Source organism: Chrysemys picta, chromosome 2 (assembly GCF_011386835.1).
Source record: "Chrysemys picta bellii isolate R12L10 chromosome 2, ASM1138683v2, whole genome shotgun sequence".
In the NCBI taxonomy this organism is placed as follows: domain Eukaryota; kingdom Metazoa; phylum Chordata; order Testudines; family Emydidae; genus Chrysemys; species Chrysemys picta.
Window position 1 is genome coordinate 270,141,407 of NC_088792.1, and position 18,548 is coordinate 270,159,954.

Genomic DNA, 18,548 nt, shown 5'->3' on the forward strand with positions numbered 1-18,548 from the left:
GGCAATAACATGACCCCCCCTAAAATAACCTTGCAACCCCCCTGCAACTCTGTTTTGGGTCAAGACCCCCAATTTGAGAAACACTGGTCTCCCCTGTGAAATCTGTATAGTGTAGGGTAAAAGTACACAAAAGACCAGATTTCACGAGGGGAGATCTCAGATTTCATGGTCTGTGATGTGTTTTTCATGGCCGTAAATTTGGTAGGGCCCTGCAGATGACACACAAATTGGGGAACTGGGAAACCATTAGAAAAGGGATAGATAATAAGTAAGGATATGATTTTTGTCATGGAGGTCACAGGTTCCGTGACTTTAATGGACCTCCGAGACGTCTTCGGCTTTGGCAGGGCTGGAGCAGCTCTCAGTCACCCCTGGCCCCCTGGTGGGGCTTGGACTGTCCGGTTCTCCTCCCCTATGGACAGGTCATGGGCTTCCGTGAATTTTTGTTTATTGCCTGGTTTCAGAGTAGCAGCCGTGTTAGTCTGTATCTGCAAAAAAGAACAGGAGTACTTGTCTCTAAGGTGCCACAAGTTTATTGCCTGTGATCTGTCTGTGACTTTGATGAAAAATTTCTGTGACAAAATCTTACGCTTAATAATAAGACAAAAATATCATCATGCTTCTATATAAATCCATGGCATACCCGCAACTTGAATACTGCATGCAGATCTGGTCACCCCATCTCAAAAAAGATATATTAGAATTGGAAAAGGTACAAAAAAGGACAATAAAAATAATTAGGGGTATGAAACAGCTTCCGTATGAGGAGAGATTAAAAAGACTGGAACTTTTCAGGTTGGAAAACAGACGACTAAAATATAGACGAGCAATGGAGCATAACTGTAGGAGCAAGCAATCCCATTACAGGTGGGAAAAGTCACTTAGGAGCTTATGTGGCAGCCAATGTACCAACAGAGGGAAGGCAGTGAAGAGCTAGGCTGCTGGTGGTAGAGCTGCAGTAACTATGGCAATGCAAATAAAAAAGTTCATTGGGTGGCAAAAACTAGATATTACTCTTGTGTGTCTCTGTCAGCAGCCACAATGTGCTACTGGCACTGACTGTTAATTTTGTGAACTTTTTGGTAATATAGACACATCACTCTTTTTCAGTGTCGGAATTGGGTAATTTTACTGGTGAATGCATTCTTGGGACAGAGTCGTGTCCTTTGTTTGATGGTCTCTATATAAGTGACAATTGTTAGTTTATTTCTTCTGAGGGCTGCCTGTTTGTCAAAACAGCCCTTATAATCAGTGGGCATTTTACCTTCAGTGAAACAGTGTGCATGAGAATGTGAAAGCCACAAGCCACTTTCTGCGGTGTAGTGCTGTTCGGCATTGCACCGTAGATGTTTGGTATACCTGGGGTGAAATTCTGGCTCTAGTGGAGTCAATTACAAAGCTTCCATTTACTTCAGTGCGGCCAGGATTTCACCCTCGCTCTTCAACATGTGATCAGAGCTGTTGGGACTCTCAGTTGGTTATTTGTACTTCTATTTCTTTTTCCAAACACTTTATCTCTAAAACCCCTTTTCTGTTATTTCCAAGGTAATTATTTCAAGATGCCTGGGGGTTCAGTGATTTCGTTCAACTGTGTGGATTCTTCTCTATCGTCTCTGAAAAACTGCCAGTCATACATAAACACTGGGATGGATATTGCTACTAATGTTGCTCTTGACCTTGTGGAAAATCGCAGTAAGTAACTGTTTTGAGTACATGATCTTGTTTATTATCACCTTTGAACCTTATAGACAGTCCTAAGCATGCATATGTGGACCTGGAAGCACTACAAATCCACCTTCTTTACAGAGAGTAGCAGCTTCTCCTGTCTGGTCTACTTCAGGGGGTATCATTTAAATCACATCCCTGTCTTGAAAGATAAATTGAATGGAAATATAAATAGCAAGAAAATAATGCTTTAGTTTCTTGTACCACAGAAGGCCAATTATATATCAGTGTTCACTATTCTGCAGCTTTGCAGAAGATTTAGCAGTGCAGAAAGTGGGGAGAGGGAGACGGATCCAAAACACCCTAAACTGATTAAAAAATGACTCTTAGTTCTAATGCAGCTCCTTTGTTTTTGTTCTAATATTTTCAAAAGTGACTATTGATTTTGGGTGCTCAACTTATTGCACATTTAAGAGGCCTCGTTTTCACAAAATGCTGAGTTCCCACTTCTCAAAGGTGCCTCATGCTAGGCATCCAAAAATGGAGGTACCCAAAATCCATAGTTACTTCTGAAAATTTTGACCTTCATGTTTTCTAATGTCAGATGCATGCAAATCTGCTTTTCAAGGGGAAAGTAAAATGTGAGATCCCTTATTCCTACCACCACTCAGTCAACTTTTCCTGTGCTGTTACTGACCACAGCCAGGATCTGGATTGTATTCATTACAGGGCTGCCTAAAATGAGTGTTCTCAAATAGTCTTGGAGAAACAATAGCTCCACAAAAGGTCAGAAGGTTGCTTTTCCTTCCGGGATGTACCACAGTGGCTTTATCTCCAAACAGTCAAAAATTCAAATAATAATAATGAATGAATCTATCTTTTAATAAGAATGGAGACTGAAAATCCCATGACAACAACAACAAAAAGAATATTCATGGCATATCTAATCTGACATTCAACAACAACTAGACTGGATAGGCATCAGTTGGGTTTAGTTACAATGAAGAACAACTTTCTATTTCTAGAGAGTTACCTTTCTCCCCTCTGACCCTTTCAACCAGCCACCATGTCAGAGACAATGGACAGGATTCTTAGCTGTGTACCATTCCCATTACCTTGGCAGTGCAAAGGAAGCAGAAAGCTGGCTTAAACAGACAGTTAGGGATTCCCCTTGCATATGGGAATCCTTGGCTGGAGTAAAACTGGTATAACCAGCCCTATATTCCCCTGCTCGTCGTGTCACCCCATCTCTCCGCATCTTAGGGGCATGCTGGGGTATGAGTGAATGTGCCAGAGAGCATGGCATTCCAGCAATCCCAGACACTCAGAATGACCCCTAGTAGTCCGTTATTGCCAGCATAAGTTAAAACAGCCCTGAGGCTCCACAATGTGAAATATGAATGGGAAAATGGGAAATGACTGTCTAGGAAGGAGTACTGCGGAAAGGGATCTGGGGATCATAGTGGACCACAAGCTAAATATGAGTCAACACTCACTGTAACGCAAAAAAAGTGAACATCATTCTGGGATGTATTCGCAGGAGTGTTGTAAGTAAGACACAAGAAGTAATTATTCTGCTCTACTCCACGCTGATTAGGCCTCAACTGGAGTATTGTGTATGTCCAGTTCTGGGTGCCACATTTCAGGAAAGATGTGGACAAATTGGAAAAAGTCCAGAGAGGAGCAACAAAAATGATTAAAAGTCTAGAAAACATGACCTATGAGGGAAGATTGAAAAAATTGGATTTGTTTAGTCTGGAAAAGAGCAGACCGAGAAGGGACATAACAACCTTTTATGTACTTGAAAACTGTTACAAGGAGGAGGAAGAAGAATTGTTCTTAACCTCTGAGGATAGGACAAGAATCAATGGGCTTAAATTGCTGCAAGGGAGGTTTAATTTGGACATTAGGAAAAACTTCCTAACTGTCAGGGTGGTTAAGCACTGGAATAAATTGCCTAGGGAGGTTGTGGAATCTCCATCATTGGAGATTTTTAAGAGCAGATTAGACAAATACTTGTTAGGAATGGTCTGGATAATACTTGGTCCTGCCATGCGTGCCGGGGACTGGACTAGATGGTCCCTTCCAGTCCTATGATTCTATGATTATGAATTATATGTAACATTCTGGGCTGGGACTCCGGAGTTCTACTCCTGGCTCTGCCACTGGCCTGGTGTGTGATCTTGGGCAAGTCATGTTAATTATGTGTGCTGCAGCTTCCTCATCTGTGACATGGGGCTGTTGACACTGACCTCCTTTGTAAAATGCTTTGAGATCTACAGATGAAAAGTCCTGTATAAGAGCTAGGTATTATTATCATTAACCCTGATCTATCACACAAGGCCATTTACATGATGAAAATATAACATGGTTACTGTTAATTTAGCTTATGATACACCTGTGCAAGTATTTTCTGTGCATTTCATTCCTGACTTGGGGTCATTTTCTGCAGACTTGAATGTAATGGTAAGATGTTCAGTTGCATTAATATTTCACTTAAAGATTGTGGAATGGTTTGTTGGGCTGAAGATCACTCTGAAAGGTTCAAGGGAAGATGTGGGATGTGGTGAAGGGCAGAGTTAAATTTCCAAGTGTATTAAGGGAAGTGTGCTTCGCCTCTGTTGGGTCAGAATAGGGCACGTTCCAATGAACAAAGGATCTTGAAAGACAGCTTTTTCCCCTTTTTTGATTGACATCTACATAAATATAAAATGAACAAGTGTATAGCCGAGTTCCCCTTGGCTACAGTATCAAAAAGTCAAATTGAGGAAGAAAATAAAATTAATTTCCAATGTAACAGTACTACTGGGAAGTGCTATTTCTAGGAGAGTAATTTATGCCCTTAGAGCTTCTACCTGTATTTTCTGCTCTCAGAACTTGGTGTGACTATGGAAGTCAACTTGTTCAGTAGAGTGTTGATTCTTTGCTGAAGTTGCAGCTTGGGTAGGCTTTGAATTTTATGCACCTCAGAGAAGTAACAAATGTAATAAACTATTCTGGACCTTGTTTGGACAATAAATTGTGCTATTCTATGTAGCCAGCATTGTTTCATGCATAAAAGGGATGTTTTATTGAAACAGTCTTTTTGTTAGAGCGGAGTTGGTTTAGTAAGTTTTATTTCCTATATTGAAAAAATAGTTTCAGTCCCCTGTGATTCTTCCCAACCAAGCAGAAATGTGTGTGTGCATGTGTGTGTTTGGTTTTATTAGAACATCTTGTTTTGATGTTGACAGCAGTTTGGTTTTTAGAAATAGCACACATGTACCAAAGGCCAAGTACTATCCTGAGATACATGAGAGTAAGTTGTCAGTTTGTTTCAACAGGGCATTGCATTGCGCACTGTCTGAGTGCAGAATTTGATATATAAAGGGTGTTTGGTGCTGACAACTTTCAGGAATAAAATGCTTTTACGGGCCTGACTCTGCAAATATTTACTACCAGGCACACTGTTTATACTATACCCAGTACTATTTTTCGAACCGGGCACTAAAACAATAACACATACTGACTTCTAATTTCACAGCAATAAATGTATTATAACTAGTTTAAGACATTAATGCTAGGGATGTACTGGGCATATTTTCTGTAGAAATATGACTGTTGTTACTTTGAGTTCATGGTGTGTGTGTTTTTGTTTGTTTGTTTGTTTAAAGATAAAGCAGTGATTTGCAAAAGAACATGGGAACAAGCATATGTTTCCAACTCCAGAGCGTGTTAGCAATCTTAAAAGTGTAAATTGTCTTTGATGGATCTAAAAATGCTTTTATCCTGTGCCAGTCTTGAGCATTTCCTCCTCCCCCAACCAAGTAGTGTCAATTACTGCAGATTAACATTCTGAACTATTTCTTTTTTACATATGTTAGTTGCATTTGCAGTGTTCTCCCTCCTTTCCCCACGGAATGTCGGAAACCAGACAGCTTTGTTCCTTTTTCTATTTTCCTTTTTTTTCTTTTCTCATGAATGGAAATTGTGAAACAGCTGTAATGTCAATGTTCAAGTGGAGTAAAAAACAAACAAACAAAAATAACTTGCCAGGGGGAAGGAGTGGGCAAGGTGTAAGCAATATTGTTACAAAATAAAATGGAAAGAAACCAGCCCCTCCCCATGCCTCTGTGATGGCCCTCACCTCTGACCTGCCATAGCTTTTTGGAAAAAATCCATACAAAGAATAAAGAGCTTTTCCAGGTTGGATATGGGAGCTATGGTAACCACACTACATGAAGTGGAGTTAGCAGCTATATAAATAGATAGTAGTGACCTTATTTTGAATGAAATGGGAGTGTAACTATTTGTTGGATCAAGAAAGCTGCTGATAGGGAAAGGTGCCAGACTAGGGAGTATGAGCTGACAGCATATTCAACAGATTGTACTAATCTTAATAGTACTTTGTTTTTGACAGTCTTCAGAGGACCTCAAGCACTTCACAAATATTAGTTAGCCTCACAACTCCCCTGTGAGGTAGATAAGAGATGTAGGAATTACTTATTCCACCACTGAAATGAAGCCATTTTTTGGGTGCATCGTGGCTGTTGCTTAACAACACACAATAACTACACAACAATTTAAGGTAGAAAACAAAGTAAAGTACCATGCCCGATTGGAACAACAGAAGACATTCTAGATAGGTAGAGTGTAGTTACCTGAGTTTGGAATTTCAGCCAGGACAGCAGTGCTTGCTCTTATAATAGGATGCCCTGTTTCTTTCATGACCATGAGCGGTCAGAGCTTTGGTTTGATGTCTCATCTGAAGGATGGCACCAGAGCAATACAGAGCTGTCTAATCCCATACTGTGGTATCACTTCGATATTGATTTAAAGGGGAGGTTGCCACCTGCTGAATTGAAATTGCTACTTCCCCATAGCAACTACATTTCCTTTTAGGTATGTCTCATCCAAATACTGACCTAGCCCACCTCTGCATAGCTTGTGAGATATAACAGGTTCATGGGACAAGGGAACATGGCTGCTGGTCAGCACAAATATCGGGCTAAGGTGCCATAGTTTACTTTATTCCCTCTGAGGCTCTTTGCAAAATCTGTCTTTAAGATTCTTCAGTACAGTCTCCTTAATAACAAACATTTTGCGCTGTTCAGAATTAACTGGTATGGGGCTGTAACCTTACAAGGACACATGCTTGAGGGTTTTAGGCTAGACATTTTGAGTTGTTGTAACCTCTTTGCATATGTAAGTTCCATACCAAAGTTTTGTCCATCTTTATCCATCTTTTATTCTCCGCTAAGTCTTTCACAAATTGAAGTAGCCTGATTGGTCACTGGATTCCAGTGGGGGTGTTTTCCATTGTTATATATCCTTTTTTTATATCTCTTACAATATATAACTTTATTGAAATTTAAGCACAGTACACACTGCACTATATATTGGAATGCGCAATCTGGGAAAGAGCGAGGGCCAGATTCACTGGCATATATTGGAGCAGTTTCTTTGAAGCTATGGTGATATACACTTGCTGATAATCTGGCCCCATATGCAGGGAAGGATGATCTTGTGTACAGGAAAAGTGTGATTTAGAAGATCTATTTCTGTATAACCTTTGGAAAGTTCACTTTATTTTTCTGTGATTCAGTTACCTTATGTGCGGAATAGAATAATATTTCAGCTTCATCACATGTGTATTGTGAGCAGAGTCTTCCCCAGGAACTGAAATTAGAGGGGGTGTTTGAATTTGAGGGGGGGATAGGGTGACCAGATCTTCCGACTTATAGGGACAGTCCCGATTTTTGGGTCTTTTTCTTATATAGGCTCCTATTACCCCCACCCCCGTCCCGATTTTTCACATTTGCTGTCTGGTCACTCTATGGGGGGAAGTTGGAAAATGACTAAACTGGCAACACTGCAGTGATGTAACTAGTTGACACTGCACGTAGCCGGGGCGGGGCGGATGGGGGAGTTTAGGGGGGGGTGTACACGGGAAATCCCTGATTGTGAAGATAAAGACCTCAATCGTGCAAAGACACCAGCTTCACCTGACTGGTTCTGTTGGGCTAAGTGGAACTAGGAACTACGCACAGTTTAAAGTTAAGCATGTGCATAGCTCTTTGTAGGTTTGAGCCTAATTTTTTAATGTTTGTGAATCACTTCAGGAATCTCAGTGGAAGATACTTCGTATTTTTTCAGTATCATTATTTATTAGGTTATAGTAAAGAGCTCTGCATACACCCAGTAGTCAGAAGGAAAAGAATAATAGTATCAAAACAACATATAAAATCTTCATGAGCCATTCAAGGATTTTAACATTCAGGATTACAGATTTTGAATCTTTTTTTCGTGGTGCATCTGAGCATCGCTTTGCTTTCCTGCTGCACTCTGGGAGCGCTTCATTAAGCTATGTCCATGAGGACTCCCCAGCCTGTTTCCTCTGAGAAGCCCACAGTTTCTGAGTCCATCTGATACATTAGATGTTTAGACCATTTTTGGCAATGAGCATTACATCAGCCATGTAAAATTTCATTAGCCATTCTGCTGCTCAGTCCCCCAGTGCATTTAAATCCATCTGAACTTTCTTTCAATCCTACATAAATGTTTACTGAGAGAAACAACTCACTCTTATTAATTATTCAGGGCATTTATTGCCATTTATGAATTTGTGTGGTGCCTAACGAATGGGGCACTGAGCCTTATTAGAGCTACTCTAACACGAGTAAAGAATAATACTAAAGCACCTGATTTTGCAAACCTTCTGCTTATGTGAATAGCACCATTGACTTCAGTGAAGCTGCTTCTGTGATTAGAGACTACTCACGCGTGTGTGTGTTGGCAGGTTTGGTCTCATAGCACTGGCAACGTCCTTGATGTTGTTAAACAGAAAAAATAGACAGTCACTGTCAGCTAGTTCAGACAACATATTTAGACTGGTAAAAGTAAGTTTCCATCAAATTGAATATTAAAAGGACACATCACTTTGAAATCTTGTGTGTGAGAGTTAAAAGTAGTGTCAAGTTCTACACCCACCCCTGATCCTCCTGCCAATTTTTATTGTTCAAAAGTCACATTTTCCTCTCTTTTGTTTTTTAATGCTCTTTTTGCTCTTCTGTTGCTGTATAGAAGACCCACACAAACACAATGGAAAACTATGTATAGTTAATTCCACGGTTTCCTCGGTACAGTCATAGTGCTGTCATATGGACTCTAGCTTCAGTCCAGCGAAACATTTAAGCATGTGCTAAATTTTAAGCTTCCATTGAAGATCGTGGACCACTCAAGCATTTAAAGTTGAGCACATATTCAAGTGCTTGGCTCGATTGGGGCCTTAGTAGGCAAAGTATCTGGAAGTGAAATTTGCCAGAAACTAATTATGAATAAGCATGAAGCCAACTAGTCTATGGTATTTTCATTGCTTTGGCTCAGTGCTATGCAAATGTAAACTCCATAAATCTTACACACACCTATTTCCATTTTAATAATGTAATATGTTTTGAGTATGCAGTGTTGTTGTAGCTATGTCAGTCCCAGGATGATAGAGAGACAAAGTGCGTAAGGTAATACCTTTTATTGGACCAACTTCTGTTGGTGAAAGCGACAAGCTTTTGAGCTACACGGAGCAGACCTGAGGAAGCGCTCTGGATAGCTCAAAAGCTTGTCTCTTTCACCAGTAGAAGTTGGTTCAATAAAATATATTACATCACCAACCTTGTCTCTCTAATATATTTGAGTATCAGATAAAGAAGCTTACTTTTTTAAATATGGGTCTAGGTTCTTCCGTCATTTATGTCAGCATAAATCTAGAGTAATTCTGTTCATGTAAACTGATTTACTTTGCGTTTCACCAGTGTAATTGAAAGCAGAATTTGCTTCATTTTTTTACTTGACATTGTCTTAACACTGGTCCCAATTATATGAACTACTGTTAACCTCTCTGCACTCTGAGAAGATACTGTTCCCTACAACTATTGCTTAACTGCTGTTTCCTGTTTCTTAACAATTTTTCCTTAAACTCAGCATGTTCATCTGTAGGTAGAAAGCACTGCAGCACATCTACATGAAATATTTGCAGACTAGATCAGGTTCTCTGATATGCTAAAATCAATTTAGGTCACTCCACTGGTGCAAACCTGCCTTAAACCTTGATCAAGCACCTTGATAATGGTGTACTGTAATTGGCCGGACTTGGGTCTGCATATTGTGAGACAGGGGTCTATACCCAGCTGTGCCAACTCTCTTACCTCACTGAGGGAAATACGCTTGTCTGACTCCCAAGGTGAGGGTAGGAGGCCTTGCTCAATAATAAGGGCTGTGAAGTACACAGAATTACTAACAGCCATCAGAACAGCTGAGACTAGAATTCTCGGTCTACTCTTGGCTTCCAACCCAGCATTTCATCCCTTAGACCAATGGTTCTCAGGCCGCTTGCTGCCCAATCAGCACACAGCTGCAGCCCATTCTACAGCAGTGACATTCTCAGAGCCATACACAGAGTATAGATTTTGTGTACATGCAGCCCACATAACACAGAGAGAGCTGCATATGTGGCCCACAATGGTAAATAGGTTGAGAATCACTGTTTTAGACTAAAGGGGCAGCTGTTCCTGCCATATTACATCTGGAGCTTAAGCAGTGTGCTGCTGGGGAACATGCTCAGTGCAGATAGGTCAGTGCAGATAAAGTGTTTGGAGATTTTAGCAGCAAGTCTCTAAACAGCTCCACTGAGCATTTGTAAATGGAGATTTCATCACCTGACCAAATCTAGATGGAATTTCATGGGGACAGTAAAAGGCACCTCCGGAAGCTCTAGGACTCTCCTCCTGCCAAATGCCGTATTCCTGTCCCAAAATGTGAAAGAACTAGAAGTCTTCAAAAAATGGTGGGATAAAATACTAAACAAAAAACTGTTATCAAAAATTCTGTTTTTCCCTAAACGTGTTCTTGGAAATGACTCAACCATTTGTGCTGTAACTTTCCAAAAAATTCATCCTGAAGCACAAACCCGTGGCAAATTTCAGCCCAAATTATTAGTTTGGCAAAGTTACAAACAACTGAAAACAGGAGCTAACAATGGGAAGTGATAGGCATGCTTAACTGTAATTATAGGCAGAGCTGGCAGCAATACCTAAAGTGTCAAAATTAATGTTTTTTTTAACTGTTGCTGCTCCACCATGATCATGTACTGTCCACCATCATGTGAATAACCCCCCCCCCCCCACTTTGATTTATAAATAAATAAGGTCATTGTGTGCAGCTGAAAATCAGGAATGTCCTTTTTTTCAGTCCCTCTTGGATTTACAGAAATAATGTTTTTGTCAGCTTCAACAGTCTGACCACTTGTAGGAGCTGCCAGCCATCTGAGCTGGTGAAATTGACAGCAAGCTTGCACTATCATCTTCTGCAGTTGGCTACTGGTCAGCTGAATCAGGGCAATCCTCTCTGTCAATAGCTGGGCTTGTGAAAATATTTCTGTTGTTGCTTTCCAGGTCCTAAAGGACTTTCTGGCTCACCACTACGTACAAGCTTGTGGGTGTTCCAGAATGTTAGTGGAACGATTCTTTGGCATACACCCAAGACTTAACTGGCCTGGACAGCTCTGGCTCTCCCTGCTTTTCCACTCTGCCAGTAATACCTACCTCCATCGTCGCTCCCCACCCCATTTGTCTTTCTCCCACGGTGTCCTTGTGATTTCCCTCATGTTTCACACTGCATCTTTCCCAAGGATGTTTTAAATGTGGATTTAGATTTAGATGCAAGTCCAATTGGCGCTTTTTTATTTTTTTTTTTGTAAGAACATGTGGCTTTCCTTCATTGCCATTTTAAGGTGATGTTGGAAGGGGGCTATTTCAAATGTCACTGGCCCTTTTGGTGGCCTTTCTGGGGCTCTGCAATGTCACTCGTTTTAAATTCCTTTTGCTCTGTAAGAAGCAGAGCCCAATGCATGTGAAATGGGAATGGTGACCACCTGTACCTCTGAATGCAGATAATTTTTCTTTTTCTAATTTCTAATTTTCTTTTTCTAATTTGTTTTTTTAATTGGAAATTCAAATTGATTGTTCCCACAACACCTATTACATGGCATGTAACTTAACACCATAGACATTCAAGTAAACTACTGCGTGTGCATGAAATGGCCCACGATATGGTTACTCTGGGGACTATAACAGAATTTTCTGACTTGTGCTTTTAACACGTGCATTGCAACAGTGCAGAATGTTAGGAAGTACAGATCATCCTGCTCTATTATTCATATTGCTTGTGTGTATCATTTTCTGCTAAGATATAAAAAAGGCAAGGTTGCTGCCCTGAAGGGAGGCTGCAGTATAAGGGCTAGACTGGTACTTGATTGTTTTCCCTTAGAAAGGGGCTGTACGTAGTTGTGTTGCCCAAGGAGCACAGCATTGTGAATTGTGACTCTCTCCCTTATGTTCTTGCTCCAGGAGGATGTAAACTGTGTCAGCCCATTTCCTGGCACATCTTAATTCACCCTGTACATGAGCGTATTTGTGCCTGGCTCTGCCCACTCCCAGCCCTTTTGTGACCCCTTGTGTTGAACCGACTTCAGTCCCAAAGGCTTTCAGTCTAGTTCCTTTAATAACTGGTGCGTTTAAAAAATAAGCTATAATTTTTTTTTTTTTTTTTTTTTACAAAATCAAGAAAAATCAACCCAGGCTGATACTCAATCTGCTGTTCATCTAGTTAGGCCCAGATAGTGCACTGCACGTGGTATTAATGATGACAAACTGTGGGATCCTTGCATTGCACAGGTAGAGTGGGCTATGCAGGGGTAGCTCTCCCCGAGACTTACCAGTGGTATTCTAACGCTGTTTCCTACTTACAGTAAAACCTGAGAGTTACGAACACCAGAGTTACGAACTGAGCAGTCAACCACACACCTCATTTGGAACCAGAAGTACACAATGAGGCAGCAGGAGAGAGAGAGAGAGACACGCACGCACGCACGCACAAAGTAGATACAGTACAGTACTGTATTAAATGTAAACTACTAAACAAAATAAAGGGAAAGTTTAAAAAAAGATTTGACAAGATAAGGAAACTGTTTCTGTGCTTGTTTCATTTAAATTAAGATGGTTAAAAGCAGCATTTTTCTTCTGCAAGTAAAGTTTCAAAGCTGTATTATGTCAATGTTTTGTTCAGAGTTATGAACAACCTCCATTTCTGAGGTGTTCGTAACTCTGAGGTTATACTGTATTTAGAAATGGGAAAGAAACTACATTTACTGGAACACAAGGGGGAGCTCTTGTCCAAATTAAAATCCTCAAGAGTCATTGGGCTTGTCTTCACTACCGGGGTAAGTCAACCTAAGTTACGCTACTCCAGCTACGTAGTTTAGGTTGACTTACCCCGGTGTCTTCACTGCGTTGCATCGATGGGAGACAGTCTCTGGTCGAATAACTTACTCTTCTGGGAAAGCTATAGTACCAGAGTTGACTCTGCCATCGATATAGCAGGTCTTCACTAGTCCCGCTAAATCCATACCCACTGCAATTGCAGCAGCGTGGATCTCCCCGGTAGTGAAGACAAGCCCATTGTCTCTGGGGAGTAAACGCCAAGTGAGATTTTTTTTTTATCCCACTATTCCTGGTGGAGAATACAACTGCAGCGTGTCTCACTCCAGCTTTTAGAGACGTGAATTTTTGCTAAAACCTGACACATCTCTTTTTATGAACAGTGTTTTCCCCAGTCGTTTACACCCTAATCCTAGCTCAGCGGAGCCAAATCATTGATGCCTGCTGACCAGAAATTAGGAATTGCTTTATGCATTCGGATCAGCTCTATGTAGTCCAGTATCCCCTCTCCAATATTGGTCACTACCAGATGCTTCAGAAGAAGCTGCAAGAGTCCTTGCAGTGGACTAACATCCACAGGGGAAGTTTCTTCCTAACCCCAGGCAGTTAGTGGTTAGCTTCTAGGAACTGTTTGCTAACAGACCCTCTGTTGCCAAACCAATGTGTGCCCCTAATCAGTGGCATGCACAAGCTTAGTAGAGCCACCAAATCTAGAATTCCTCTCCTGTTATCAAAGGAAACTCTTCTATTGTCAGGGTAACCGAGATAAGGTTCTCCCTATTGCTTTTGACAATGTGCCTTCACCCCCCACCAACATGTGCCCTGCGTACCCCCCCCCCCCCTTAAAATCTTTCCTTTAATATCAGGACATCTCTTCTCCGTTATTCTCATCATTAGTAACACAAAGACCCATGTTGTTGTCCTATATCATGTGTTCTTTGTTTGCCTGTTTCATAGATGCTTTTGGGGGCAGGGAGTGTGTATTGTGTGTTCTGTAAAACACATCATTTTATGCTGCTGTGTAAATATTTTATAATTATTACATGGAAAATCATTGCAGGGGCTTACGTAATGCAAGTATGAATTGCCTGCTTTGTTTGGTATCTGAAAAGTTCAATATCTGTTTTTCCTAGGAATGGATAGTGAAGTATTAAAAACACATTAATTTTTTAAAACGGTTTATTCTTTTCAAACAAAAAGACTAGGCTGATCTTAATGAAATGCCTTTCTGGAGACAAGCCATTGCCGTTTGTACTGGATACATAGGTAAAACCAGCATCATATGGAAGTTTTCCAGTTGAATTATACGTTTTACTGCCTTGCTGTAGTCAAGCTCATGTGCTCTAAAGTATTGTTTTTACATGTATTAAATAAAAATGACTCCAACGTTCCCTTCCCCACCATGGATGTTGATTGCAGGAAGTTGACGTGATTACAGTCTATACAAGAGATTTCTGATTGTAGATTTTTCTTCAGTCTAACAGAAAAAGGTATAACAAGATCTGAAGACTGGAAGCTGAAGCTAGGCAAATTCAAGATTAGAAATAAGGTGCAACTTTTTGACAGTGAGGATAATTAACCATTGGAACAATTTACCGGGGGTTGCAATGGATTATTCATCACTTGAAGTGTTTTGTCTTTCTAAAAATATACCATCACTAACTCAGAAGTTATGAGCTTGATGAATTTATGCTGTTGAATTTTCTACTGGTAAGTTTTACTCCCAGTGCAAGAAGAATCCAGTGAAAGTAGAATAAGGTACAGCGAAAGAAAAATAGAGATACTTTTTTTTTTGTCTTGCTAGTTAAGACAAAACTATCCTTTGTTTTTTGTGTTAGATGGTTTTTTCCTCTGTAAATTGAAAATAACTAAATATTGAGAGAAAAACAAAATCCAGTAGATGGCAGCAAAGACTTTTTGTTGCAGTCATCCCATTATTATTCACCTGTTACAATAATCTATGGAATGAAAATTCACTATTCGAATGGATTTAGAAATTTCACTGATCTATCACCAGACCCTTGGAATTTTAGTAGTATTAAAATGTAAATAAGGATTAAGATTCATGGCTGAGTCAGAGAGAATTAATATTATGGGTCACAGATTCATAGATCTGTTTAAGCCCAGAAGGGAACAATGTCAACTAGTTTGCCCTCCTGCATAACACAAGCCATAGAATGTCACCCAGTTATATCTGCATAAAGCCCGATAATTTGTGGTTGAACTAGAGAGCAACTTTTGAAAGAAATCCAGCCTTGATTTTAAGCTAATTTGAAGAAGACCAATTTCTCTGTCATTCATCCTAGAACTGTTTTCCACTCACACTTTGTTCCTGAAGAAAGTTTCATGATACAGACATCATAATGACCTTTTGACTCAGTGTGTACTGAAAAGAACTTTTGTAATCGTTCAAATGAGCCATGTGATTTTTATGTTTCATGGTTAACCTTGAGGCTCATGAAATGCTTGGTTGATTTCAAATATGTGTTTTCTCTTCCTGTCACCTTCCTCAGCATGAAATACAGATAACTCCCCTGTCAAGAGCTATTGAGAGTTAGAGAGGTTTGTAGCTGGCTTATGGGTTACCTAGTGTAGATTCCCTTGTGTTCTAGACCTCATAGATTCCTAGAAAACCTCAAAATAAGTTTTAAATGGGGCTTAAGTGCTACATAGGCCTTTTTGCAGACTCTCTGCACAAGGGTAAAATTTACCCAGAGAGAACTAGAAACTGGAGATGTTTGACTGTTGAAAGTTATGGGCTTGAAATTATTGGGTGAAGTTTTTTGGCCTGTGTTGTGCACGAGATCAGACTAGATGATGGTAATGGTCCCTTCTGATCTTAAAATCTATGACAGATCTTCATGGGTCTTGTGTGGGCCCTTTAGCACAGGTGTAAATTTTAACCTCTTTGAACAAAAACAAGTGAAATATTTTCTTTGCACAATTCATTATATATTAAAAAATTGCACTATAGGTCAGAGAGTGTTAATCTATTTCATTTCCATAGAAATGTGGCTGTAAGAAAGTACAACCGACTCCTGTTTAAATGTACAGATATCTCGGGCACATGAAAAGCATCTGGGCTTTAGAACAGGGCTGGGCAAACTTTTTAGCCCAAGGGCCACATCTGGGTATGGAAATTGTATGGCGGGCCATCTTCTCCCCCTCCCCCACCCGCCGCCAGGGACCACAGAGACAGGTCAGCCACTTCCGGGAGCAGCGTGGGGCCACGGCATGCAGGCAGCCTGCCTGAGCCCTGCTGCGCCAGGGCCCTGGGCTGCAGCCCCTAAAGCACCTACGTTAATCCGGCCCTGGTGAAGATGACTAATGAGAAAAAAAAATGACTTGGAGATGTTCAACAAGATTAAGAAACTAGAGCGGCTGTGCTATTTTTCTTAAAGCTTTCCGTTATGGAAAGAATTAACTGGTTTAAAAGTAAGCACAGCTGGCGTTTTGTCATTGTTGGGTAAAAGCAGAGAAGACTCCCTTACATAAACATTAGCACTCTGGGGCCTTTTTAAAATTTACCATCCTGCTCCTTATAAATACTTGCAGAAAGGGAGCACTGCAAACTGGTATTAATAGACACAAAATGACCATCACTACCTGTGTGTGTGTGTGTGTGTGAGAGAGAGAGAGAGAGAGTGGGGTCAAATGATGTGTTCATTACTGTTCTGTCCCTTGTCCCTCCCCAGTTTTTACATTGACCACTGAATTTTCAAACCAGTGCATATTTAGCTCTGTCACTCCTGGCCTTTTTTCCTTTTTCTTCCCTCAATGATAAATTTTGTTGCTAAATTGAGGCTTTGTGCCAGGTTTCAGTTCACACCAAAAGAGTGTATTTGAACTATACTCTGCTGAAAAAGTATACACTGACCCAACTGCAACTTGAAGAGCAGTGTTCATTTTATCAGTTAGGATTACACATTGGGATGAAATTCACCCCATGCAGAGGACTGGCATTGATGCCTATGCACCACTTAAGTCCCTGTTAAGCCCCATTTTTAGGACATCAGCGGTGCATAGGCTTATGCTGGCGTAGGGCAAATTTCACTCTAATTGTGCAGTATAACTTTGATTAGCCAGACTCCCCCTCCTCCACTTTTCTCTGCAAGGATCTCTTGTATGTGAGAGGCATGACAAGTGAGATGTTATTAGGCTGATGGATTGAGCTCATGGCTGGAAGCCAGGAACTCTTGTGTTCTCATTCTAGCTCTGCTGCTTGGGTGGCTTTAGGAAAGCCACTTAAGTTCTCTGAGCCTCAGTTTCCCTTTTGCAAATGGAGATGCCTGCTTCACAGCAGTGCTTTGTGAGGATTTATTAACTAACATTTGTACAGCAGTTTGAAAATGAAAAGCTCCTATGTAGGTACTAAGTCTTATGATTGCTAATGTCTGATGTGTCTTGCTGGTAGAATTCACAGCTGCATGCTAGAAGTATTTCTAACCCTTCATATCAGAAGCACTGTGGTGGGAAAAGGGAGGGTTGGAAGGGAAGGATGGGAGAAAGAAGAGGCGAGAGATGGCAGAAGAAGAAAAAAAGATATAAAATAATGTTCCTTACTGGAGACGGTAACTCTTTTTAGTCACATACAAGAAGTGTGGTGCTCCGTGGAGAGTCAAGTTGGGCATTCAGGAAATGGTAGGAGCAATAGAGGAAGGGCTGAATTCCCTGATGCAAGGTAAGAAAAAGATATGGGACAAGTTTCCACTTCGAGAACTTTTTTAAATGGGCAGCCATGCCTGTGTGCTTTGATTTTAATAGAGGTAAGGTTAATAATACACTCTGGAAATAGGATGGTGTGTTGCATCAATGGAGCAGGAGTGAGGGGTGTAACAGATATAATATTGAGACTGCCTATAGCATTAAGAATTGAATTACTAGTGTAAACTATGTAGGAACTAATGGTCCAGGAAAAAGTAAAGTCATAGACCTTTAAGGTCAAAAGGGATCATCATGTTCATCTATTCTGACTTCCAGCATAACACAGGCCAGAGAACCTCACCCAGTAATTGCGGCATCAAGCCATAAATTCTGGTTTAGCTAAAGTATCTGTTTTAGAAAGACATCTAATCTTTATCTAATGACTTCATGTATCAGAGAATCCAGCAAATCCCTAGGTAAGTTTTTCAATCATTATTGTCACTGATAAAAATGTGCACCTAATTTCTTAATTTGTCTAGCTCCATTTTCTAGCCATTAGATCTTGTTATGCCTTTGTCTGCTAAATTAAAGAGCCCAGTAATATCAGAAATCTTCTCTCCAGTAGGTACTCACAGGCTATGGTCAACTCACCTTTCTTTTGGATAAACAGGTTGAGCTCCTTTACTTTCTTTCACTCTAGGGAAGACTTCGAAGCATTCTTATAGCTCTCTTTCGAACCCTTTAAAAAGATTGAGGAAAATGTCAGATGAGTAGGAATGAGTCATCTTGTTCTTGTTGGCTTGGAAAAGCCTTAGGCCCCTGGTCCTGCACTGAGAACCATGTAGGGCTAGCGGTGAACCTGCACAGTCCTTAGTGCAGGAGCAGGACCTTAGAAAAAGCTGCCTCTGTCCTTTGGACATTGAACAAGGGTCTGAGAGTATGTTCTTGAAAGTGGGCTTCATCCTCTGGCAAAACTGGACAGCTAGAGTG

General features: G+C 40.6%; 1 protein-coding gene across 1 annotated transcript in view; it reads left to right on the forward strand.

The window, feature by feature from the left end:
• NSMCE2 (NSE2 (MMS21) homolog, SMC5-SMC6 complex SUMO ligase) overlaps positions 1 to 18,548 on the forward strand; it is a 167,205-nt gene that overhangs the window by 1,746 nt on the left and 146,911 nt on the right. Inside the window, exon 2 of the mRNA XM_005288803.5 lies at positions 1,546 to 1,692. Within this exon, the coding sequence (XP_005288860.2) occupies positions 1,560 to 1,692 (133 nt within the window). The 5' untranslated portion in view covers positions 1,546 to 1,559. The remainder of the gene's footprint in view (positions 1 to 1,545; positions 1,693 to 18,548) is intronic.